We start from the raw sequence: 25,336 nt of genomic DNA, 5'->3' as shown, positions 1-25,336 counted from the left end.
GTTTGCTAGTGTGTTACTCACACCAAAGAGCTGAGAGCTGCCTGGCCCAGTTGATGTTGTTGCCATGCCGACACGGAGCCCAGAGAGAGCCCTGGAGAGCCGAAGCCCTGTAGGGAGGAGATCTCTGCACTGCTAAGGGAGTACTCTGCAACAACAACAGCACCAGAGAACAGTGAGTTACACACACTCCCCCTGCCACTGCTACTGCAGCAACAACTCTCTCCACAGGAGACCAGACCAATCAGTAACAGCCAGGCAGGCAGGGATGAGGCAGCCGTGGCAGGGGACAGAGGGGTAGACTCACCGGTGTTGTAAGCAGTGGGCATGCCTGAGTATACCAGGCCTTGAGGGGGCAGGCTGGGGGTGGTGACAGACACTACTGGGGTGGCCAGTGGCTGGGACTGGGAGCTGCTTAGCCTTTGGGTGTTCTGCAAACAGAACCAGGAAAACACAGATGTAATGAACAAAGCAACAGTATGACCCTATAGGGCTTACTGTAGTGAACCCAAATTATACAAAATGTCAGTTGTTATAGATTACATTTTTTATATGTTTTTAAGTAGTAACTTGATAAAGACCATTATTATTGTGACAGTGGACAAATGTGTTGCGATACTACTTTCCACCAAGAGGTGGCATTGTAGCTTCATGTCACATGTAGCTACAATCCAGATAACATATTGAGGCTTGTTATATGACAACGGCTTGACAATATGCGCAATAAGCATAAAACTCAATCCCATTAAGTAAAGACATTGCATGTTTTTGTCCAATATTGAGAAGAGGGCTGTTGTTTGTGGATGAATCTCTTAACAGATATTCAATGTAGGGATTATGGATAAGGGAATATAGTTTTGAAGTATGATATCGTTTTACCATATACAATAGTGGGATTGGTGCTGATATGCAATCTTTTTCATATTCAATTTTCCATACAAGCTAAGGCAAATGCTCTTCAGCACTCAAGTTGTTTACAGATGGCAGATTTCTTAAGTCTAATACAAAAAGAGACGGGTCCTACATTTGGATAATATACAGTAGCTACTACTAACTCCTTTAAAACCGCGATCCTGGCTGCAGTGGCTGGCATGCTGTCCCAAGCACACAGTCACACACAACGCAGTGCCTTCATGCAGCAGCAACAGGACCACACAAGCTCTGAGGCAGCCAACTACACTCACCAGGCCCACACACTCACACAGGACTCATTTCCCACAATTTATAAATCTATGCATGCTTTATTCAAATCTTCTGAGGATATAACATTCTGTCCATTATGTACCTCTATCAACTTTGAATGCTACACTTCTTTGGTACATTCGGGAAAGTATTCAGACCACTTCCCTTTTTCCACATTTTGTTACGTTACAACCGTTATTCTAAAATGGATTGAATACAAATGTTTCATCAATCTACACACACTACCCCATAATGACAAAGCGAAAACAGGTTTTTGACATTTTTGCAAATGTATTAAAAATTAAAAAACAGACCCTTTGCTATGTGACTCAAAATTGAGCTCAGGTGCATCCTGTTTCCATTGATCATCCTTGAGATATTTCAACAACTTGATTGGAGTCCACCTGTACTATATTAAATTGATTGGACATGATTTGGAAAGGCACACACCTGTCTACATAAGATCCCACAGGTAACAGTGTATGTCAGAGCAAAAACCTAGCGATGAGGTCGAAGGAATTGTCCATAGAGCTCTGAGACAGGATTGTGTCGAGACACAGATCTGGGGAAGGGTACCAAAAAATGTCTACAGTAATGAAGGTCCCCAAGAACACAGTGGCCTCCATCATATAGTGGCCAGACGGAAGCCACTCCTCAGTAAAAGGCACATGACAGCCCACTTGGAGTTTGCCAAAAGGCACCTTATGGCCAAGATTCTCTGCGCTGATGAAACCAAGATTTAACTCTTTGGCCTGAATGACAAGCGTCACGTCTGGAGGAAACCTGGTACCATCCATTCGGTAAAGCATGGTGGTGGTAGCATCATAATGTGTGGATGTTTTTCAGAGGCAGGGACTGGGACACTAATCAGGATCGAGGGAAAGATGAATGGAGCAAAGTACAGAGAGATCCTTGATGAAAACCTGCTCCAGAGCGCTCAGGACCTCAGGCTGGGGCAAAGGTTCACCTTCCAACAGGACAACAACCCTAGGCACACAGCCAAGACAACAGAGTGACTTCTGGACAAGTCTCTGAATGTCCTTGAGTGTCCCAGCCAGAGCCCAGAATTGAACCCGATCGAACATCTCTGGAGAGACCTGAAAATAGCTGTGCAGCGATGCTCCCCATCCAACCTGACCGCGCTTGAGAGGATCTGCAGAGAAGAATGTGAGAAACTCCCAAAATACATCTGTGCCAAGCTTGTAGCGTCATACCCAAGAAGACTCGAGGCTGTAATCACTGCCAAAGGTGCTTCAACAAAATACTGAGTAAAGGGTCTGAATACTTATGTAAATGTGATATTTCTGTTTTACATCTGTTATAAATTTGCAAACATTCTAAAAACCTGTTTTGCTTTGTCATTATAGGGTATTGTATGTAGATTGATTAAGAAAAAAACTATTTCATAAAATTTAGAATAAGGATGTAACATAAAATGTAGAAAAAGTCAAGGGGTCTGAATACTTTCCGAATGCACTGTATTTTCTGGCACCTGATAGAGGCAAAATGACATTTAGCATGAGCAGCAGGACTGTTTGGGATCTGGGTGGGAATAACATCGAGACACCTTTACTCAATCAGTGTAGCAAACACATAAGGCATATCCTTATGATTTGATATGGTTACTTGTAATATAGTGCAGCTGAGGGTTACATTTGAGGCAATTGCATCATGACAGTTTGATAAATATCCACTGTTCCTATTCTCTCCAACGAGGTGACATCATCAAAAACAAACTTCTGAGACTTAATCCACAATGAAGTAATCTGCCCCTCCCCATTAGAAAAATTAATCCAAGATCTGAAATCTCTTCTTGGGAAGTTACTTTGGAATTTTTGTGATATTACGAAACCTTTCGTTTTGACTAAATAATATTTGATGTCTGTCCTAACTACTTTCTTGAAGTAACCAGACACAAGATTGATGTAGGACCTGTCTGATAGTTCTAGTGAACATGTGTATCGTGTGCTCACTCGCAAACAAACAGAAACACACACAAACCCCAGCAGGATGTCTGGCATTCCCTGAACAACACATGGGAGTGGCGGTGCACAGCACATTAGACAGGTTGAGGCATCTTTAACAGGCCAGGCCTAAAACATGCAGTGACACACTGATGCTGTTGTTCATTTCTCAATTTAGTCTTTATAAAAATAAAATGCATTCAAATCAAATCAAATATATTCAATAAACCCAGTTCAAGTTATTCAAATCTACAGTTCAAGTACAGCTGTCACTCCTGAACACGTATTACTGATCTATATGCCTCTTTCTGTTGTTGTTACGATTTAAAGCGTGCTCATTCAGCCATATTTCTCAGGCATTTCTTAAAACTCACCAAATCCATTTCCTCTTCCTCTGACTGCTCTCAACAGAAGAGAAGAAGAGAGGCAGGGTTACAAGAGAAGGTCAGGATGGCTTCTACAGTCACCCTTTTGATTTTGAAATCCAAAGTCCTAATTGCCTGATTGTATTCCACAACTAAAAGTCATCTAGACGTGACTGACCTCTAGACTTAAAAATTCACTCTGTCCTCCGCTATTCATGTTACCTTGCGAAACCCTCTTTGTCAAATGCAATGTCAATCAATTTCTTTGTGGACTCATGAACTTCCCTGAAATACTTTGGATAGAAGAGTCTGCTAAATGACCATGTTATAACACTTTAGCATTGTGTTTGTGACCATTTCAGAGTTTCACCTATGATTGTGGATCCACCACTATTCACTACAGAAGGTTACTGATGTAAAACCGAAATGGATAAACTCTTAAGGTGAAGAGTTTAAGTCAGCAAGCTCACTTTGACTTGGACTTAACCTCACATTGAATAAGTTCTTAACCTCTCATGCATCAATACATAACTATGTCAATCTAATTACTTCATCAATCCTGAGGCTCTAACGTGACTCATTTGGAAGGCTCTCCACTTTCAAATAAACTGTGTTCAAGAAACTAAAACTGACTAGTTAGGTCAACTCAATGAAAAACTGTAAAGTAACAAAATCTTTGTAGCTCATGTAAAGTTGTCAACGAGGTACCAGTCAATGTAATATATTGATACAGTACTACTAAGCCTACATATTGTGCATTTTTGTTTCACCTTGGGATTACTGGGGTCTCTCTATGTGAGGCCTAATGTTCTGCTACACAAGAGACTAACTGGAAGCCCCTCTTCCAACTTCCCTGTGCCCTGGCCAGGACTGTCTTAATACCACACTCAATCAATAGCATCAGGAAGACACGACAAGGGCGACAAGATATTATCTGGCTCACACTGGGCCCCTGATTAAGCCTTCATCCCCACTCTGTCACACTGAGATGTGATTAATTTAATACCATTATGGCCTAATGACAGGCTGTCTGCAGACCTGCCAGCCCCCAAAGCCCCCTATCTGGAATGTTGCGTTTACACTGACAGAGCAGAGCAGGCCCTCCCTTTCGTCTCAATACTACTGACACATTCAGGACTTCTAAATTCTCTCTGTCTGAACCATTCTACCAGTTAGATCTAAAATAATGCTTTGTCTTTGTGACGTGTGGAGCTCCACCACTTCCAGATGCTGGCATGGTAACAGTACCATACACATGTTGATTCCCTGCTCCAGGCTGGTGGATGGATGCCCACGCCACGGGCACCCCTGATCCAAACAACGCCTCTGTCTCTTGGAGGAACTCCCATTGCTGAGAGCTCCAGCAACATGCAGGTTGGAAAGAGTCTATTACTGGCCAATTTCGGAACACTTTTTTCCTCTTTCTTTTTCTTCTCATTTAGATTGATGAGACAGTCTAGTGCAGCCTCCGGTGCTCTGCACCTTCATTATAATAATTAGAGAGGGCCTATCATTTCAATATGAATAATTGAGTGACTGGGCCTCAGAAATATAGACCAACTAGCTATAGTGCTGTTTGTGTTCTTGGCACTGTCCAGAATCTTGCTCCTGTAGGTGATCAAATAAAAATGCAGCATGAGAACGAATGCCACTTGCTGATTGCTGTTGATGGAAGTGAAACTAAGCTGCACGTAAACCAGTCCCACCAGGAAGAAAGGGGTCCTCAGACAGCACTGATATCCTCAGGACATTGTCTCCTGCTCCAAAACATTTCCAGCATGGCACGCTACACCACAATGATACGATCACGATCCTGTGTAGGGAAAATAAAACTCCCTCTGTTGCACACATGTGATGGGAAAGGAGAATGCTTCTAAGCCAGAATCTGAGCCGGCCCTAGGACTGAGAGATACATAGTGTTCCTACAGTCTGCTCATGTGCAGTGAGGAGTGGGGACTGTAGGCTACTCACCAGTGGGGGCATCATGCCTTTGCTGGATGGGGGGATCACCACTCTCAGGTCTGGCTTGCGGTTTCCCATCCCCATGTTCACTCCAGGGGGCGGTGGAGACTTGGTGGGCATGACTTTCCCCAGGCCGTTCCCGCTGGGTGTGCCCAGGAGTCCCGGAGAGCCCCTGGAGTTGACAAAGCCACTCCCTGGAGAGACACACAGAGACAGAAGCCATCACGGGACTGTGAGCCACCACAACAACAGGCATCTGCCAAATCTCCAACCATTTAAAGCTGCATAGCTTGCTACAGCATGCAACGTTAAGTGTTCCCAACCCTCTGGGAAGTTTTAATAGACTCTGATAATTATCCTGCACATTTACCAAAATAAAATGTCCATTTCAGAATTGATGAGCCTTTCATTCTTCCTGTGAGTGACGATATCAAAGTCAACTCCTTGTATCCTGGGATGAGGAGCAATTCACTTAACAAATGTACTGTGACTGCTGTTTAAGGTGGGAATAGCAAGCCATTACAGTTGAGTAAAACACTTTGCTAAAAGATTGTTACTTTAAAAAAAAAAAATGACAATATGGGAATACTATGTCTGGCTACGCAAAACTATGTACTCATAGTACTGTATTCGTGGTACTATATACATTTGTGTGAACTGTAATTTCCTTGTTTTACTCTAATGGTAGATTTAAAGAAGAATGAGTCATAAGGCTGGTTTACCCCCCACCCAGAGTCATTTCCTGTGGCAGCAGCTCTAAAACAAAGTGAAAGAAAGCACAGGGCAATGACACCATCTCAGAGCTGATCAGGAGAAGGACCATTACAGTGCATGTCACACCATGCATATATGGAATGGAACTGATGTGAGGTATATATGCAATGAAATTAATGAAATGCTATGGTATCAACGTGAGAGTATAAGCAAATTTAATAGCAGTTTCTAACTTGTTTTGATCCATTATTCAGCTTTTTTTAAAGATTACAGATAGTACAATATTTTATTTGAAACAGAGGGATGAAAGAATCTATGCTATCTATTATTTCATCAACAGATCAGTGACACAATTCAACAAGTAACTGAGTACTCCATTGTGTTGTATAGAGCCTAGTGAAACACAAGCCAGCTGCAGAATAAGCAGGACCTCGCTCTGTGAAATAATGGAACAATCACCTCTCTAGCTACAGATAAGAAACACCACAATACATGGCCAAATAAACAGTTATGAGACATACAATGGTATCTCACAGCTGAATCAACAGCATACGCAATGCAAACTACTATAGCTCCCAGCACTCGCTTTCATCTTATACTGGAAGTGACTGCTGCAAAATCCAAGGTGCACGCATATATAATTAGCCATGTAAATGCCCTATACCTAAAAATAGCAGACACTGCTATTGCTTATGGCAAAACATCCAATACGTTAACATAAGCATAGGTTCATTGGAGGACAAGTACCATCTGGGTCAACAACCGTTGCAAAGAAAATATCTTCACTATCGGAAATTTGAACTGACTCAAATTTCCGATAGTGAAGATATTTTCTTTGCAACGGTTGTAAATCAGAATTCTTTATTTCTAAGAAAGATAAATTATTTTCTGAAAGGCAAACTCTGGTTGTGGAATTCCACATAGAGGTTTGTTCTCTTCTCGGCTCTACTCAGAAACCATTGTGGGAGTGGGCGGGCAAATCAAGTGAGGCAATATCTGGGCTGGAGTTTGGGAAGGGGAGGGTCCTATCTTGCTTGATATGACTGTAAAAGTTGCAGCAACACAGCTTTCTGATAATGATCAGGCTATGATATCATCGTAAGGAATCCGTCCAAAATGAAAATCTTTTGTAGCACAAACGTGGATGTGTAGGCAGTAACTAGGGCCTAACGGAAGAGAAACATGCTCCTTGAAGCTAATTTGACATGGACTAAAGCCAGTTGTGCACAAAAGCAACATGCAGAATAACTGTAGTGTACATTTGTACAGATGACCATGCCTAAAAATTGCTGATGAAGAAAATACTTAAATGTAATTAGTGCCAGTATCCCTTTTAGACCTTTAAATGGTTTCTAAATGGGGCACTGTTACAAGACGGAAACAACTATTTTTACCTCACAGTTCATTTTAAAATGAGAAAATGATCACAAGAGGGGAGCCAAGCCTTTTGGCAGAAACATATTTGTGGATTTGTTTTCTGTGTGTTATCTGAACCAGAATGGTTCTTCAGCCATCAAATCCTCAGTGAATGACCCCAGGACATATACAATGATGTTTAGTTTCTGTTTGGGTAAATACATATACTTTTTGTTGTAAGTAATTAACACCGCCCACTGTGGGAGCAGGATTACATAAGAGGTTGTCATCTGAACGTAAGACAAAATAAACTCTGACTAAATCGTGCTTTCACTAAAATGAACCGTAGAACAAGTGAGGCAGATCTGACCAGACCTGACAGTCATTAAGCAAACACCAGAGGAACATGAGTCTCAGTGAGGGGAGAGAATACACATTAATGAGAAAAGATTAATGGGTGTGAATCAAGAGCCTCTAATAGATTAAGTGGAAAGGAGAGCAAATTATAATTAATGAGCCTGGACAGAAACTCTTTAGCGGGTGCTCTGGTATTGATTTGACTCAGGAAACAGAGAGCAAGGCCACAGTATGTGAGAGATTACAGTACAGTCACTCACTCGGTAGTTGTTCCAAGAACGCCAATCCATATTTCACTTGGAAAGCCCCTTAACATAAAACAAATACAGTTTAGAATGCTTTTTAAATAAAAAAAACCATACATATTGGAAGTGGTAATCTACTGGGAACACCTACGGCTTCCACGGTTGTCTAGAAATAAAGGAATAATAGGTTCAAATAGACTATTTTTGACACACAAACATTCCTTGTAATTGCTCTACAAGAGAGTGTAACGCTCCAGCATTAATGAAAGAATCTGCACAACTTGCAGGCATATTGCACAACAGAGAAGAGTGACATCCTGACAAGCTCTCATTCTGAATGCTCAACAGAGTGGGAATAGAGAGTGCATGGCAAGAGTGGAACCATGTGCAAAGCAGCCCTAATGCATTGAGCAGTGTGACTTTATGACATAAACAATTCTACATTGGATTGCTAATTAGGTGTACACATATATATATATATATATATATATATATATATATATATAACACCTGCTCATTCAAGAGTTTTTCTTTATTTTTAATATTTTCTACATTGTAGAATAATAGAAGACATCAAAACTATGAAATAGAACATATGGAATCATGTTGTAACCAAAAAAGTGTTAAACAAATCAAAATATATTTTATATTTGAGATTCTTCAAATAGCCCCCCTTTGCCTTGATGACAGCTTTGCACTCTCTTGGCATTCTCTCAACCAGCTTCATGAGGTAGTCACCTGGAATGCATTTCAATTAACAGGTGTGCCTTCTTTAAAGTTAATATGTGGAATTTTCTTTCCTTCTTAATGCATTTGAGCCAATCAGTTTTGTTGTGACAAGGTAGGGGGGTATACAGAAGATAGCCTTATTTGGTTAAAGACCAAGTCCATATTATGGCAAGAACAGCTCAAATAATCAAAGAGAAACGACAGTACATCATTACTTTAAGACATGAAGGTCAGTCAATACGGGAAATCAAGAAAGTTTCTTCAAGTGCAGCCCCAAAAACCATCAAGCGCTATGATGAAACTGGCTCTCATAAGGACCGCCACAGGAATGACCCAGAGTTACCTCTGCTGTAGAGGATAAGTTCATTAGAGTTACCAGCCTCAGAAATTGCAGCCCAAATAATTGCTTCACGGAGTTCAAGTAACAGACACATATCAACATCAACTGTTCAGAGGAGACTGCATAAATCAAGCCTTCATGGTCGAATTGCTGCAAAGAAACCACTACTAAAGGACACCAATAAGAAGAAGAGACTTGCTTGTGCCAAGAAACATGACCAATGGACATTAGACCAGTGGAAATTTGTCCTTTGGTCTGGAGTCCAAATTGGAGATTTTTGGTTCCAACCGCAGTGTTTTTTTGAGATGCAGTGTGGGTGAACGGATGATCTCCGCATGTGTATATCCCACCGTGAAGCATGGAGGAGGAGGAGTTATGGTGTGGGGGTGCTTTGCTCGTGACACTGACAGTGATTTATTTAGAATTCAAGGCACACGTAACCAGCATGGCTACCCAAAGCATTCTGCAGCGATACGCCATCCCATCTGGTTTTGGCTTAGTGGGACTATCATTTGTTTTTCAACAGGACAATGACCCAACACACCTCCAGGCTGTGTAAGGGCTAATTTACCAAGAAGGAGAGTGATGGAGTGCCGCATCAGATGACCTGGCCTCCAGAACCACCCAGACCTCAATCAAATTGAGATGGTTTGGGATGAGTCGGGCCGCAGAGTTAAGGAAAAGCAGCCAACAAGTGCTCAGCATATGACGAAACTCCTTCAAGACTGTTGGAAAAGTATTCCAGGTGAAGCTGGTTGAGAGAATGTCAAGAGTGTGCAAGGCTGTCATCAAGGCAAAGGGTGGCTACTTCGAAGAATATCAAATATAAAATATATTTTGATTTGTTTTTGGTTACCACATGATCCCATGTTATTTCATAGTTTTGATGCTTTCACTATTATTCTACAATGTAGAAAATAGCAAAAATAAAGAAAAACCTTTGAATCAGTAGGTGTTCTAAAACGTTTGACCGGTAGTGTATACAGTTGAAGTCGGAAGTTTACATACACCATAGCCAAATACATTTAAACTCAGTTTTTCACAATTCCTGACATTTAATCCTAGTAAAAATTCCCTGTCTTAGGTCAGTTAGGATCACCACTTTATTTTAAGAATGTGAAATGTCAGAATAATAGTAGAGAGAATGATTTACTTCAGCTTTTATTTCTTTCATCACATTCCCAGTGGGTCAGAAGTTTACATACACTCAATTAGTATTTGGTAGCATTACCTTTAAATTGTTTAAATTGGGTCAAATGTTTCGGGTAGCCTTCCACAAGCTTCCCACAATAAGTTGGGTGAATTTTGGCCCATTCCTGCTGACAGAGCTGGTATAACTGAGTCAAGTTTGTAGGCCTCCTTGCTCGCACACACTTTTTCCAGTTCTGCCCACGAATTTTCTATAGGATTGAGGTCAGGGCTTTGTGATGGCCACTCCAATACCTTGACTTTGTTGTCTTTAAGCCACTTTGCCACAACTTTGGAAGTGTGCTTGGAGTCATTGTCCATTTGGAAGACCCATTTGCGACCAAGCTTTAACTTCCTGACTGATGTCTTGAGATGTTGCTTCAATATATCCACAAAATGTTCCTGCCTCATGATGCCATCTATTTTGTGAAGTGCACCAGTCCCTCCTGCAGCAAAGCACCCCCACAACATGATGCTGCCACCCCCGTACTTCACGGTTGGGATGGTGTTCTTTGGCTTGCAAGCCTCCCCCTTTTTCCTCCAAACATAACGATGGTCATTATGACCAAACAGTTCTATTTTTGTTTCATCAGACCAGAGGACATTTCTCCAAAAAGCACGATCTTTGTCTCCATGTGCAGTTGCAAACCGAAGTCTGGCTTTTTTATTGCGGTTTTGGAGCAGTGGCTTCTTCCTTGCTGAGCGGCCTTTCAGGTTATGTCGATATAGGACTCGTTTTACTGTGAATATAGATACTTTTGTACCTGTTTCCTTCAGAATCTTCACAAGGTCCTTTGCTGTTGTTCTGGGATTGATTTGCACTTTTCGCACCAAAGTACGCTCATCTCTAGGAAACAGAACGTGTCTCCTTCCTTAGCAGTACGACGGCTGCATGGTCCCATGGTGTTTATACTTGCGTACTATTGTTTGTACAGATGAACGGGGTACCTTCAGGCGTTTGGAAATTGCCCCCCAAGGATGAACCAGACTTGTGGTGGTCTACAATTCTTTTTCTGAGGCCTTGGCTGATTTATTTTGATTTTCCCATGATGTCAAGCAAAGAGGCACTGAGTTTGAAGGTAGGCCTTGAAGTACATCCGCAGGTACACCTTCAATTGACTCAAATGATGTCAATTAGCCTTTCAGAAACTTCTAAAGCCATGACATAATTTTCTGGAATTTTCCAAGCTGTTTAAAGGCGCAGTCAACTTAGTCTATGTAAACGTCTGACCCACTGGAATTGTGATACAGTGAATTATAAGTGAAATAATATGTTTGTAAACAATTGTTGGAAAAATTACTTGTGTCATGCACAAAATAGATGTCCTAACCGACTAACAAGAAATTTGTGGAGTGATTGAAAAACGAGTTTTAATGACTCAACCTAAGTGTATGTAAACGTCCAACTTCAACTGTACATATCACAGTTGCTTTAATTACATCCATATCATCTATGTTTGAGCAAAGCATGAGAAGTTCATATTATTGTGAGCCAAGGTCTAGGTCTTTGAACGAGAGCCAATACAGATGGCTCATTCCCTGTTCCTAGGCCGTCATTGAAAATAAGAATTTGATCTTAACTGACTTGCCTAGTTAAATAAAGGTAAAATAAAAAAATAAAAAAGATTTCAGACAGAACAATTTAAAATTAATTTCTATCAAAAACCTCTCTGAAAATATGTAATTAATATATATTTAAAGTATAGCTATAACAATTTGCTTGCAAAATCAAAATACTGTACTTTGTGAGTGAATACTCAGACCCTGACTCACCTTTTGTCATGGTCATCAAGACCCAGGCTACTTTATGGAGCCTGGGGCTCTTCAAACATAACCTCAGTCCAATCTCCTTATCTATCATGATTCATGTCTGCAGGGCACTGGGACTGAGCCACTGCGAGACCTCTCCAGGAGGATTATTGGAGCCCTTTTCCCCCTTTATTTAAACACTGGCTTTTGTGCTCCTCATGTGCTAGATGACCCTCTTTGCCGAGCCTCATTTACCCAAGTTAAACACTGTGTACATTTAGCACTGCCTGTAATGTTCTACGGGTGAAATTAATGTATGAAAATAGAAAATCCCATTTTGGCTTAACGTAAGATGTGGTGCATTAACAGAAACATACTTTCATGTTTTTGTTTTAATATTATTATGTCCTCAGATTGAAAACAGGCTCATGTTCATTCTGAATCAATACATACTCAATTCCAATCAAATGACAGACCTCTAATGTATTTCCTTCACACTGCTGCAGAAAGGAAACTATGACAACGGCTCCAAAAAGCTACAGCTTTCCAGCTGCAGTACTTATGCTTCCACAATGTGGAAGAGAGAAATGCTAAGGTGCAATGAGATGTCATGTCCATGGACAAAATGATTAATTTGCACTTTGTCTGTGCATGTCAATATTAAGAGAGTTTTCTTTCCAAGGGCAAGAGCTGGCATGACAGGTAGGATTAGTGTTCGGATCAGGGCCACCATTCCCGAGGCTTAATCATTGATCCTGAGCATTTCCCAGGACATTCTCCATGCTTGTAAGCTCTTCTTAGTAGAGATATCAAGCCACACCACCGAGGGAGAAAAGAGAGCAACCAGTACAAGACAGGAGCATTCCGTCTGGTTTGTCCAAAAGGTCTCTCTTCTCCCAATAGCTGCTGCTTGTGAAAAATCTGAGCTATGTAAGAAATGGCCATCTGACAGCAGCACTGAAGAGAGAGGTTTCTCTCCCAAGCAGTCTGTCTCTGCTGTTCCACCCAGTTTGGTACATACAACCCCATAACCTTACCGCTTACCCAGCACAGGGTCAGGGCTCCGAGCACTGCCAAAGACCAAATACAGACAGACCAAACATTTCACACAGCACTGACTCAGAGTATTGAATCACCTCACCAACCTCTGACTCAAACTTATACCCAGCATATCTAGGCTCACGATTCAGGACAGAATTACATTTAAGATCTATAGCTTTAAAGGGATACTTCGGGATTTTGGCAATGAAGCCCTCTATCTACTTCCCTAGAGTCAGATGAACTCATGGATACCATCTGTATGTCTCTGCATCCTGTAGGAAGGAAGTTAGAGGTAGTTTCGCAAGCCGATACTAACTAGCGTTGGTTACCATAGTCTTACGGTCATTGCGCTAATGCTAGTTAGCAATTCTGCTAACGATAATAAGAAACATCCACAAGATCATCTGGCAAAGTTGATAAAGGGCTTACATTTTAGTTTTTTACCCCTTTTTCTCCACAATTTTGTGATATTCAATTGGTAGTTTACAGTCTTGTCCCAACTCCTACGGACTCGGGAGGGGCAAAGGTCGAAAGCCATGTGTCCTCCAAAACACGACCCTGCCAAGCCACACTGCTAATAGCTTAACCTGGAAGCCAGCCGCACCAATGTGTCGGAGGAAACACCGTCCGGCTGCCAACCACGGCCGGCCAAACCCTTCCCTAACCTGGACAATTGTGCGCCGCCGGCCTGGGATTGAACCCAGGTCTGCAGTGACGCCTCAAGAGCTGCAACATTTTAAATGTTTTATTTTACCTTTATTTAACTAGGCAAATCAGTTAAGAACAAAACTTATTTTCAATGACTGCCTAGGAAGAGTGGGTTAACTGCCTTGTTCAGGGGATGATCACCGCATGTGTGGTTCCCACCGAGAAGCATGAAGGAGGTGTGATGTTGTGGGGGTGCTTTGCTGGTGACAGTCAAGGCACAAGTAACTCAATTGCATCCTGTAGCTCTAACTCCAAACAGTTTTGGGACACTGTAAAGTCCATGGAGAACAAGAGCTCCTCCTCCCAGCTGCCCACTGCACTGAGGCTAGGAAACACTGTCACCACCGATAAATCCACGATAATCGAGAATTTAAATAAGCATTTCTCTACGGCTGGCCATGCTTTACTCCTGGCTACCCCAACCCGGGCCAACAGCTCCGCACCCCCCACAGCTACTTGCCCAAGACTCCCCAGCTTCTCCTTCACCCAAATCCAGATAGCAGATGTTCTGAAAGAGCTGCAAAACCTGGACCAATACAAATCAGCTGGGCTAGACAATCTGGACCCTCTCTTTCTAAAATGATCTGCCGCCATTTTTGCAAACCCTATTACTAGTCTGTTCAACCTCACTTTTGTATCGTCCAAGATTCCCAAAGATTGGAAAGCTGCCACAGTCATCCCCCTCTTCAAAGGGGGTGAAACTCTAGACCCAAACTGTTACAGACCTATATCCATCCTGCCCTGCCTTTCTAAAGTCTTTGAAAGCCAAGTTAACAAACAGATCACTGACCATTTCGAATCCCACCCCACCTTCTCTGCTTTGCAAACCGGTTTCCGAGCTGGTCACGGGTGCACCTGAGCCACACTGAAGGTACTAAACGATATCATAACCGCCATCGATAAAAGATAGTACTGTGCAGCCGTCTTCATCGACCTGGCCAAGGCTTTCGACTCTGTCAATCACCGTATTCTTATCGGCAGACTCAACAGCCTTGGTTTCTCAAATGACTGCCTCGCCTGGTTCACCAACTACTTCTCAGATAGAATTCAGTGTGTCAAATCGGAGGGCCTGTTGTTCGGACCTTTGGCAGTCTCTATGGGGGTACCACAGAGTTCAATTGTCGGGCCGACTCTTTTCTCTGTATATATCAACGATGTCGCTCTTGCTGCTGGTGATTCCTTGATCCACCTCTACTAAGACGACACCATTCTGTATACATCTGGCCCTTCTTTGGACACTGTGTTAACTTGTTTGGGACAGGGGGGAGTATTTTCATGTTCGGATGAAAAGCATGCCCAGAGTTAACTGCCTGCTACTCAGGCCCAGAAGCTAATATATGCATATTATTAGTAGATTTGGACAGAAAACACTCTGACGTTTCTAAAACTGATTGAATCATGTCTGTGAGTATAACAAAACTCATATTGCAGGTGAAAACCTGAGAAAAATCCAACCAGGAAGTGGGAAATCTGAGGTTTGTAGTTTTTCAAGTGATTGCCTATCCAATATACGGTGTCTGTGGGGTCATATTGCACTTCCTAAGGCTTCCACTAGATGTCAACAGTCTTTAGAATGTTGTTTCAGGCTTCTACTGTGAATGGGGAGAGAATAAGAGCTGTTTGAACCAGGTGTCTGGCAGAATGCCATGAGCTAAGTCACGTGCGCAGCCGTGAGAGTGAGCCGAGTTCCTTTTCATTTCTAAAGACAAAGGAATTGTCCAGTTGCAATATTATTGAAGATTTATGATAAAAACATCCTAAAGATCGATTCTATATATCGTTTGACATGTTTCTACGAACTGTAATAGAACTTTTTTGACTTTTCGTCTGAACTTAGTGCTCGAGCATTGTGCATTTGGAATAGTGAACTGAACGCGTGAACAAAAAGTAGGTATTTGGACATAAACATGGACTTTATCGAAACAAAATGAACATTTATTGTGGAACTGGGATTCCTGGGAGTGCATTCCGATGAAGATCATCAAAGGTAAGTGAATATTTATAATGCTATTTCTGACTTTTGTTGACTCCACAACATGGCGGGTATCTGTATGGCTTGTTTTGGTAGCTGAGCGCTGTACTCAGATTATTGCAAGGTGTGCTTTCGCCGTAAAGCTTTTTTGAAATCTGACACAGCGGTTGCATTAAGGAGAAGTTTATCTTTAATTCTATGCATAAGACTTGTATCTTTTATCAACGTTTATGATGAGTATTTCTGTAAATTTATGTGCTCATTCACTGGACGTTTTGGGAGGCAAAACATTTCTGAACATTACGCGCCAATGTAAAATGTTTTTTGGATATAAATATGAACTTTATCGAGCAAAACATACATGTATTGTGTAACACTGAGTCCTGGGAGTGTCATCTGAAGAAGATCGTCAAATGTTAGTGATTCATTTTAGCTGTATTTCTGGTTTTTGTGACGCCTCTCCTTGCTTGGAAAATGTCTGTGGTTTTTCTTGTCTAGGCGCTGTCCTAACATAATCTAATGGTATGCTTTCGCCGTAAAGCCTTTTTGAAATCGGACACTGTGGTTGGATTAACGAGAAGTTTATCTTTAAAATGGTGTATAATACTTGTATGTTTGAGAAATCTGAATTTGTTGTTTGGAATTTGGTGCCCTGCTATTTCACTGAGTAACAAAATGTGGAAAAAGTCAAGTGGTCTGTATATAGTATTCAGTGCATTTGAAATGTATTCAGACCCCTTGTCTTTTTCCATATTTTGTTACGTGACAGTCATATTCTAAAATTGAGTAAATAAAACAGTTTCTGCATTAATCTACACACAATACCCCATAATGACAAAGCAAAAACAGAAATAGCTTATTTACATAAGTATTCAGATCCTTTGCTATGAGACTCAAAATTGAGCTCAGGTGCATCCTGTTTCCATTGATCATCTTTGAGATGTTTCTACAACTTGATTGTAGAAACAACTTGACTCCACCTGTGCTATATTAAATTCATTGGACATTTTTTGGAAAGGCACACACCTGTGTATATAGAAGGTTCCACAGTTGACAGTGCATGTCAGAGCAAAAACCAAGACATGAGGTCGAAGAAATTGTCCGTAAAGCTCCGAAACAGGATTGTGTTGAGGCACAGATCTGGCAAAGGGTACCAAAAAATGTATTCAGCATTGAAGGTCCCAAAGAACACAGTGGCCTCCATCATTCTTAAATGGAAGAAGTTTGGAACCACCAAGACTCTTCCTAGAGCTGGCCCGCCTGGCCAAACTGAGCAATCGGGGGAGAAGGGCCTTGGTCAGGGAGGTGACTAAGAACCCAATGGTCACTCTGACAGAACTCCAGTTTCTCTGTGGAGATGGGAGAACCTTCTAGAAGGACAACCATCTCTGCAGCACCACCAATCAGGCCTTTATGGTAGAGTGGCCAGACAGAAGCCACCCCTCAGTAAAAGGCACATGACCTCCCGCTTGGAGTTTACCAAAAGGCACCTAAAGGACTCTCAGACCATGAGAAACAAGATTCTCTGCTCTGATAAAACCAAGATTGAACACTTTTGCCTGAATGGCAAGCGTCAAGTCTGGAGGAAGCCTGGCACCATTCCTACAGTGAAGCATGGTGGTGGCAGCATAATACTGTTGGGATGTTTTTCAGCGGCAGGGACTTGGAGACTAGTCAGGCTTAAAGGAAAGATGAACAGAGCAAAGTACAGAGAGATGCTCCAGAGCGCTCAGGACCTCAGACTGGGGCGAAGGTTCACTTTCCAACAGGACAACGACCCTAAGCACTCAGCCAAGACAACGCAGGAGTGGCTTCGGGACAAGTCTCTGAATGTCCTTGAGTGGCCCAGCTAGAGCCCAGAATTGAACCCGATCGAACATCTCTGGAGAGAACTGAAAATAGCTGTGAGGCGATGATCCTCATCCAACCTGACCGAGCTTGATAGGATCAGCATAGAAGAATGGGAGAAACTCCCCAAATACAGCTGTGCCAAGTTTGCAGCGTCATACCCAAGAAGACTCGAGGCTGTAATCACTGCCAAAGGTGCTTCAACAAAGTGCTGAGTAAAGGGTCTGAATACTTATGTAAATGTGATATTTCTGTTTTACATTTTTTATAAATTTGCAAACATTCCTAAAAACCTGTTTTTGCTTTGTCATTATAGGGTATTGTGTGTAGATTGATTAAGAAAAAAAACAATTGAATACATTTTAGAATAAGGCCGTAACGTAACAAAATGTGGTAAAAGTCAAGGGGTCTGAATACTTTCGCAATGCACTGTGTATATATATATATATATATAAAGCAATATAAAAATCTAAGTTTATTGGTTGGGTACACAGATTTACAGATTTTATCACAGGTGCTTGTGTTTCTGACTAGGTATTCACTTTCACTTTCCCTAATATTGTATCATATGAGACACAGTGGCCTGCCTGCCTGGCAAGGAAAGTGGTTAATGTCCACCTGCCTTTGCCTCTCACAGAGCACATAGCAGCCATGACAGGCTGTCCGGTCATTGTGTACAGAAGACTTAGAGGGATGTCATGGCCTGAATACCTCCAGGGTTCTGCTGGCCTAGGCATCTTGCAGGCTCTCTCCAGCCATATAAGGGCTGCCTTGTTACTTACTGGAAAAAACAGATGCACCTGTCAATAGGAGGAAGGAAACTGGAGGAGGGATGGTGGTATGGAGGTGTCGGTCTTAAAGGAATCGTTGTATTTATTTACCTGCTAAAGAGAATCAGCCGCCTCAACACTACCCTTTAGTATGTTAACTCTTTCAGGCACAGACAAGTTCCTAATGAAGGGATAGCCCCTAAGAAAATATAGTGACTGTTGTCATCTCTAAACCCTTAAACATGTTTGGAGCAACACAAAGTGAGCAGTCCATTAAGAACAAGAGGCAGTCTTGTTCTGTTACTATCCAGAAGGAACAGTTGGATGTGTGACCTTCCTGGTGTCCTTGGTGGTTTGATTGTGTGTTACTATAGCGGCGGGGCAGACATTGGCAGCTGTCGCCATTTTCCTCTGTTACTGTACTCAACCATCTATTCCTCTTCTTTGGAACAAATTGCCAAATAAAGACCTGTCCCTCTGGTCTTGGAGCCTTGGATGCATCATTACTCCAACATGTCAAGCTGCAGTCTGAATAACATACTGAACACTGTCAAGGTGTTGAGGTGTTGAGGATAGAAAAGAACATGCTGACATTGCTATACAGTAAGCACAGTGTCCCATCACTCGAACCTGCATATGTGACCCGCTTCAGGAAACTAGCCGTATGTCGAGGATCACTACTTCACAGGAAAGCCATTTGAACGTGAACTTTAAAAAAAAAAATCTAAATATGTTTTTGGGCAGAAATGCCTTCTCGAACATGTGAACTTCCTGTACAGAATCTTCTCAGGTTTTTGCCTGCCATATGAGTTCTGTTATACTCAGACACCATTCAAACAGTTTTAGAAACTTTAGGGTGTTTTCTATCCAAAGCCAATAATTATATGCATATTCTAGTTTCTGGGCAGTAGTAATAACCAGATTAAATCGGGTACGTTTTTTATCCGGCCGTGTAAATACTGCCCCCTAGCCCTAACAGGTTAAAGTATACTGTTGGCTAGCTAGCTAACATTAGCTGGCTGGCTCGCTAGCTAACGTTACGTGTATGATCTTATTATTCATATCTCAGAGCCATTTGCTTGGCTAGCTATAGCCTAATGTTAGCTAGCTAACATTGAACCTGTTTGGTTAGCTACCTGCAGATTCATGCAGGGTAGTAATGCCATGAGTTGGGATTATGGTTCACTGACTACCTAGCTAGCTAGCTACATGTCTTAACAAAAAACTCCACTAGGCAAGTAACCATTTCGGGTGCGTTCGTAAATTCAGTCTGGTCATCTACTCCGATTTCAGAGCACTCTCGTCTGAGTGTGTCAGAGAGCAGAATAGCTGATGAATTTACGAACGCTCAACACCCGTTGAGTATCGGCAAAAAATTATTAAATTATTGCCAGCAGCACAGTTACAGTCACCAATGCTCTGGATAACATAACAGCCTAACCAGCTCTGCTAGGGCAAGTAATGTTCAGTGAGCTGTTCCCTCATTTGTGTCTGGAAGTAGCTAGCAAGTTAGATTGGGTGCTTGACGGCTGTTGTTAGTACAGAACGCTCGATCAACCCTTAAAGAGATGGGTGGGGATAAAGCTTAAGAGGGTGTGAACGGTGGGTGTAGACAAAAAAGGGCTCTCCAATAGTAATAATCAAATCAAATCAAATACACATTTTATTGGTCACATACACGTGTTTAGCAGATGTTATTGCGGGTGTTGCTAAAAGCTTGTGCTTCCAGTTCCAAAAGTGCAGCAATATCTATAGTAACAAGTAGTATCTCACAATTTCACAACAAATACCTAATACACACAAATCTAAGTAAAGGAATGGAATTAAAAATATATAAATATATGGATGAGCGATGTTAGAGCGGCATAGACTAAGATAAAGTAGATAGTATAGAATACAGTATATGCATATGAGATGAGTAATGCAAGATATGTAAACACTATTAAAGTAACATTATTATTTCAAATCAGCCAGGCCAGACGATCTGGACCCTCTATTTTTAAAAATATCTGCCAAAATTTTGCAGCCCTATTACTAGCCTGTTCAACCTCTCTTTCGTATCGTCTGAGATTCCCAAAGATTGGCAAGCTGCCGTGGTCATCCCCTTCTTCAAAGGGGGAGACACTCTAGACCCAAACTGCTACAGACATATATCTATCCCATCCTGCCTTTCTAAGGTCTTCGAAAGCCAAGTTAACAAACAGATCACCGACCATTTCGAATCCCACCGTACCTTCTCCGCTATGCAATCTGGTTTCAGAGCTGGTCATGGGTGCACCTCAGCCACGCTCAAGGTCCTAAACAATATCATAACCGCCATCGATAAGCGACATTACTGTGCAGCTGTATTCAGCGACCTGGCCAAGGCTTTCGACTCTGTCAATCACCACATTCTTATCGGCAGACTTAACAGCCTTGGTTTCTCAAATGATTGCCTCGCCTGGTTCACCAACTACTTCTCTGATAAAGTGCAGTGTGTCAAATCGGAGGGCCTGTTGTCCAGACCTCTGGCAGTCTCTATGGGGGTGTCACAGGGTTGAATTCTCGGGCCGACTCTCTTCTCTGTATACATCACTGATGTCGCTCTTGCTGCTGGTGATTCTTTGATCCACCTCTTTGCAGACGACACAATTCTGTATACCTCTGGCCCTTCTTTGGACACTGTGTTAACTAACCTCCAGATGAGCTTCAATGCCATTCAACTCAACTTTGGTGGCCTCCAAATGCTCTTAAATGCAAGTAAAACTAAATGCATGCTCTTCAACCGATCGCTGCCCGCACCTGCCCGTCCAGCATTACTACTCTGGACGGTTCTGACTTAGAATATGTGGACAACTACAAATTCCTAGGTGTCTGGTTAGACTGTAAACTCTCCTTCCAGACTCACATTAAGCATCTCCAATCCAAAATTAATCTAGAATCGGCTTCCTACCAGGTCATCTACAAGTCTCTGCTAGGTAAAGCCCCGCCTTATCTCAGCTCACTGGTCACCATAGCAGCACCCACCCATGGCACGCGCTCCAGCAGGTATATCTCACTGGTCACCCCCAAAGCCAATTCTTCCCTTGGCCGCCTTTCCTTCCAGTTCTTTGCTGCCAATGACTGGAACGAACTGCAAAAATCACTGAAGCTGGAGACTCCTATCTCCCTCACTAGCTTTAAGCACCAGGTGTCAGAGGAGCTCACAGATCACTGCACCTGTACATAGCCCATCCAACTACCTCATCCCCATACTGTATTTATTTATTTATCTTGCTCCTTTGCACCCCAGTATCTCTACTTGCACCTTCATCTTCTGCACATCTACCATTCCAGTGTTTAATTGTTATATTGTAATTACTTCGCCACCATCATGGCCTATTTATTGCCTTAGCTCCCTAATCCTACCTCATTTGCACACACTGTATATAGACTTTTTCTACTGTATTATTGACTGTATGTTTGTTTATTCCATGTGTAACTCTGTTGTATGTGTCGAACTGCTTTGCTTTATCTTGGCCAGGTCGCAGTTGTAAATGAGAACTTGTTCTCAACTAGCCTACCTGGTTAAATAAAGGTGAAATAAATAAAAAATACAAAAATTAAGAGACTAGTGTTCCATGTATTAAAGTAGCCAATGATTTCAAGTCTGTGTATGTAGGCAGCAGCCTCTCTGTGCTAGTGATGGCTATTTAACAGTCTGATGGCCTAGACATAGAAGCTGTTTTTCAGTCTATTGGTCCCAAATTTGATGCATCTGGACTGACCTCGCCTTCTGGATGACAGCGGGGTGAATAGGCAGCGGCTTGGGTGGCAGGCTTTGATGATCTTTTTGGCCTTCCTGTGACATCGGATGCTGTAGGTGTCCTGGAGGGCAAGTAGTTTGCCCTCCGTGAAGCGGTGTGCAAACCGCACCACCCTCTGGAGAGCCCGGTTGTGGGCGGTGCAGTTGCCGTACCAGGCGATGATACAGCACGACAGGATGCGATGATACAACTGTTACAGATACATCTGTAAAAGTTTGAGGGTTTTAGGTGACCCGCCAAATTTCTTCAGCCTCCTGAGGTTGAAGAGGCGCTGTTGCGCCTTCGTCACCACACTGTCTGTGTGGGTGGACCATTTCAGTTTGTCAGCGATATGTACGCCGAGGAACTTAAAACTTTCCATCTTCTTCACTGCTGTCCCATCGATGTGTATAGGAGGGTGCTTCCTCTGCTGTTTCCTGAAGTCCATGATCATCTCCTTTGTTTTGTTGACGTTGAGTGAGCAGTTATTTTCCTGACACCACACACCCAGAGCCCTCACCTCCTCCCTGTAGGTTGTCTCGTTATTGTTGGTAATCAAGCCTAATACTGTTGTGTCGTCTGCAAACTTGCTGATTGAATAGGAATCGTGCATTGTCACGCAGTCATGGATGAACAGGGAGTACAGGAGGGGGCTGAGCACTCACCCTTGTGGGGCCCCAGTGTTGAGGATCAGCGAAGTGGAGATTATGTTTCCTACCATCACCACCTGGGAGCGGCCCGTAAGGAAGTCCAGGACCCAAATGCACAGGGCGGGGTTCAGACCCAGGACCGTGAGCTTAATGATGAGCTTGGAGGGTACTATGTTGTTGAATGCTGAGCTATAGTCAATGAACAGAATTCTTACATACGTTTTCGTCTTGTGCAGATGGGATAGGCCAGTGTGTAGTATGATGGTAATTGCATTGTCTGTGGACCTATTGGGGCGGTAAGCAAATTGAAGTGGGTCTAAGGTGACAGGTAAGGTGGAGGTGATATGATCCTTGACTAGTCACTCAAAGCACTGCATGATGACAGAAGTGAGTGCTACGGGGCGATTTTTAGTTCAGTTTCTTTTGATTTCTTGGGTACAGGAACAATGGTGGCCATCTGGAAGTAAGTGGGGACAGAAGACTGGGATAGGGAATATGTCCGTAAACACACCCGTCAGCTGGTCTGCGCTTGCTCTGAGGACGCGGCTAGGGATGCCGTCTGGGCCAGCCACGGAGAAGGCGAGCCCACAGTCCTTGGTAGCTGGCTGCGTCGTTGGCACTTTGTTATCCTAAAAGCGGGCAAATAAAGTGTTTAGCCTGTCCGGATGCAAGACGTTGGTGTCAGCGACGTGGCTGGTTTTCCTTTTGTAGTCCATGATTGTCTGTAGACCCTGCCACATACGTCTCATGTCTGAGCCGTTGAATTACTTCTCCACTTTGCCTCTATACTGATGTTTTGCCTGTTTGATTGCCTTGCGGAGGGAATGACTACTCTGTTTGTATTCTGCCATATTCCCAGTCACATTGCCATGGTTAAACAGTACCACAACATTCAAAGGCCATTTTCTCAAAAGTGAGTTGATAAACTTGTAAACTTTCAAAGCAGAATGACTTTCCCATTGTTCCTCAACTATACAGTCGTGGCCAAAAGTTTTGAGAATGACACAAATATTAATTTCCACAAAGTTTGCTGCTTCAGTGTCTTTAGATATTTTTGTCAGATGTTGCTATGGAATACTGAAGTATAATTACAAGCATTTCATAAGTGTCAAAGGCTTTTATTGACAATTACATGAAGTTGATGCAAAGAGTCAATATTTGCAGTGTTGACCCTTCTTTTTCAAGACCTCTGCAATCCGCACTGGCATGCTGTCAATTCACTTCTGGGCCACATCCTGACTGATGGCAGCCAATTCTTGCATAATCTTATGCTTGGAGTTTTGTTTGTCCACCCGCCTTTTGAGGATTGACCAAAAGTTCTCAATGGATTTAAGGTCTGGGGAGTTTCCGGGCCATGGACCCAAAATGTCGATGTTTTGTTCCCCGAGCCACTTAGTTATCACTTTTGCCTTATGGCAAGGTGCTCCATCATGCTGGAAAAGGCATTGTTCGTCACCAAACTGTTCCTGGATGGTTGAGAGAAGTTGCTCTCGGAGGATGTGTTGGTACCATTCTTTATTCATGGCTGTGTTCTTAGGCAAAATTGTGAGTGAGCCCACTCTCTTGGCTGAGAAGCAACCACACACATGAATGGTATCAGGATGCTTTACTGTTGGCATGACACAGGACTGATGGTAGCGCTCACCTTGTCTTCTCCGGACAAGCTTTTTTCCGGATGCCCCAAACAATCGGAAAGGGAATTCATCAGAGAAAATGACTTTACCCCAGTCCTCAGCAGTCCAATCCCTGTACCTTCTGCAGAATATCAGTCTGTCCCTGATGGTTTTTCTGGAAAGAAGTGGCTTCTTTGCTGCCCTTGTTGACACCAGGCCATCCTCCAAAAGTCTTCGCCTCACTGTGCGTGCAGATGCACTCACACCTGCCTGCTGCCATTCCTGAGCAAGCTCTGTACTGGTGGTGCCCCGATCCCATAGCTGAATCAACTTTAGGAGACGGTCCTGGCGCTTGCTGGACTTTCTTGGGTGCCCTGAAGCCGTCTTCACAACAATTGAACCGCTCTCCTTGAAGTTCTTGATGATCTGATAAATGGTTGATTTAGGTGCAATCGTACTGGCAGCAATATCCTTGCCTGTGAAGTCCTTTTTGTGCAAAGCAATGATGATGGCATGTGTTTCCTTGCAGGTAACCATGGTTGACAGAGGAAGAACAATGATTCCAAGCACCACCCTCCTTTTAAAGCTTCCAGTCTGTTATTCGAACTCATTCAGCATGACAGAGTGATCTCCAGCCGTGTCCTCATCAACACTCACACCTGTGTTAACGAGAGAATCACTGACATGATGTCAGCTGGTCCTTTTGTGGCAGGGCTGAAATGCAGTGTAAATGTTTTTTGGGGGGATTCAGTTCATTTGCATGGCAAAGAGGGACTTTGCAATTAATTGCGATTCATCTGATCACTCTTCATAACATTCTGG

General features: G+C 42.7%; 1 protein-coding gene across 7 annotated transcripts in view; it reads right to left on the bottom strand.

The window, feature by feature from the left end:
• LOC115151980 (myocyte-specific enhancer factor 2A) overlaps positions 1-25,336 on the bottom strand; it is a 130,918-nt gene that overhangs the window by 4,058 nt on the left and 101,524 nt on the right. For 2 of the 7 annotated variants that reach the window (XM_029696371.1, XM_029696372.1), the window contains exons 7-11: positions 8,158-8,205; positions 5,480-5,664; positions 3,518-3,541; positions 305-428; positions 22-145 (exon numbers count right to left, since the gene is read on the bottom strand). In XM_029696371.1, coding sequence (XP_029552231.1) covers positions 22-145; positions 305-428; positions 3,518-3,541; positions 5,480-5,664; positions 8,158-8,205 — 505 coding nt within the window. The remainder of the gene's footprint in view (positions 1-21; positions 146-304; positions 429-3,517; positions 3,542-5,479; positions 5,665-8,157; positions 8,206-25,336) is intronic. The other 5 variants (XM_029696374.1, XM_029696375.1, XM_029696377.1 and 2 more) reach the window with 3 other exon arrangements.

The sequence above is a fragment of the Salmo trutta genome, chromosome 17 (genome assembly GCF_901001165.1).
Source record: "Salmo trutta chromosome 17, fSalTru1.1, whole genome shotgun sequence".
NCBI lineage: Eukaryota > Metazoa > Chordata > Actinopteri > Salmoniformes > Salmonidae > Salmo > Salmo trutta.
This window is presented reverse-complemented; position numbering and strand designations above follow the sequence as displayed.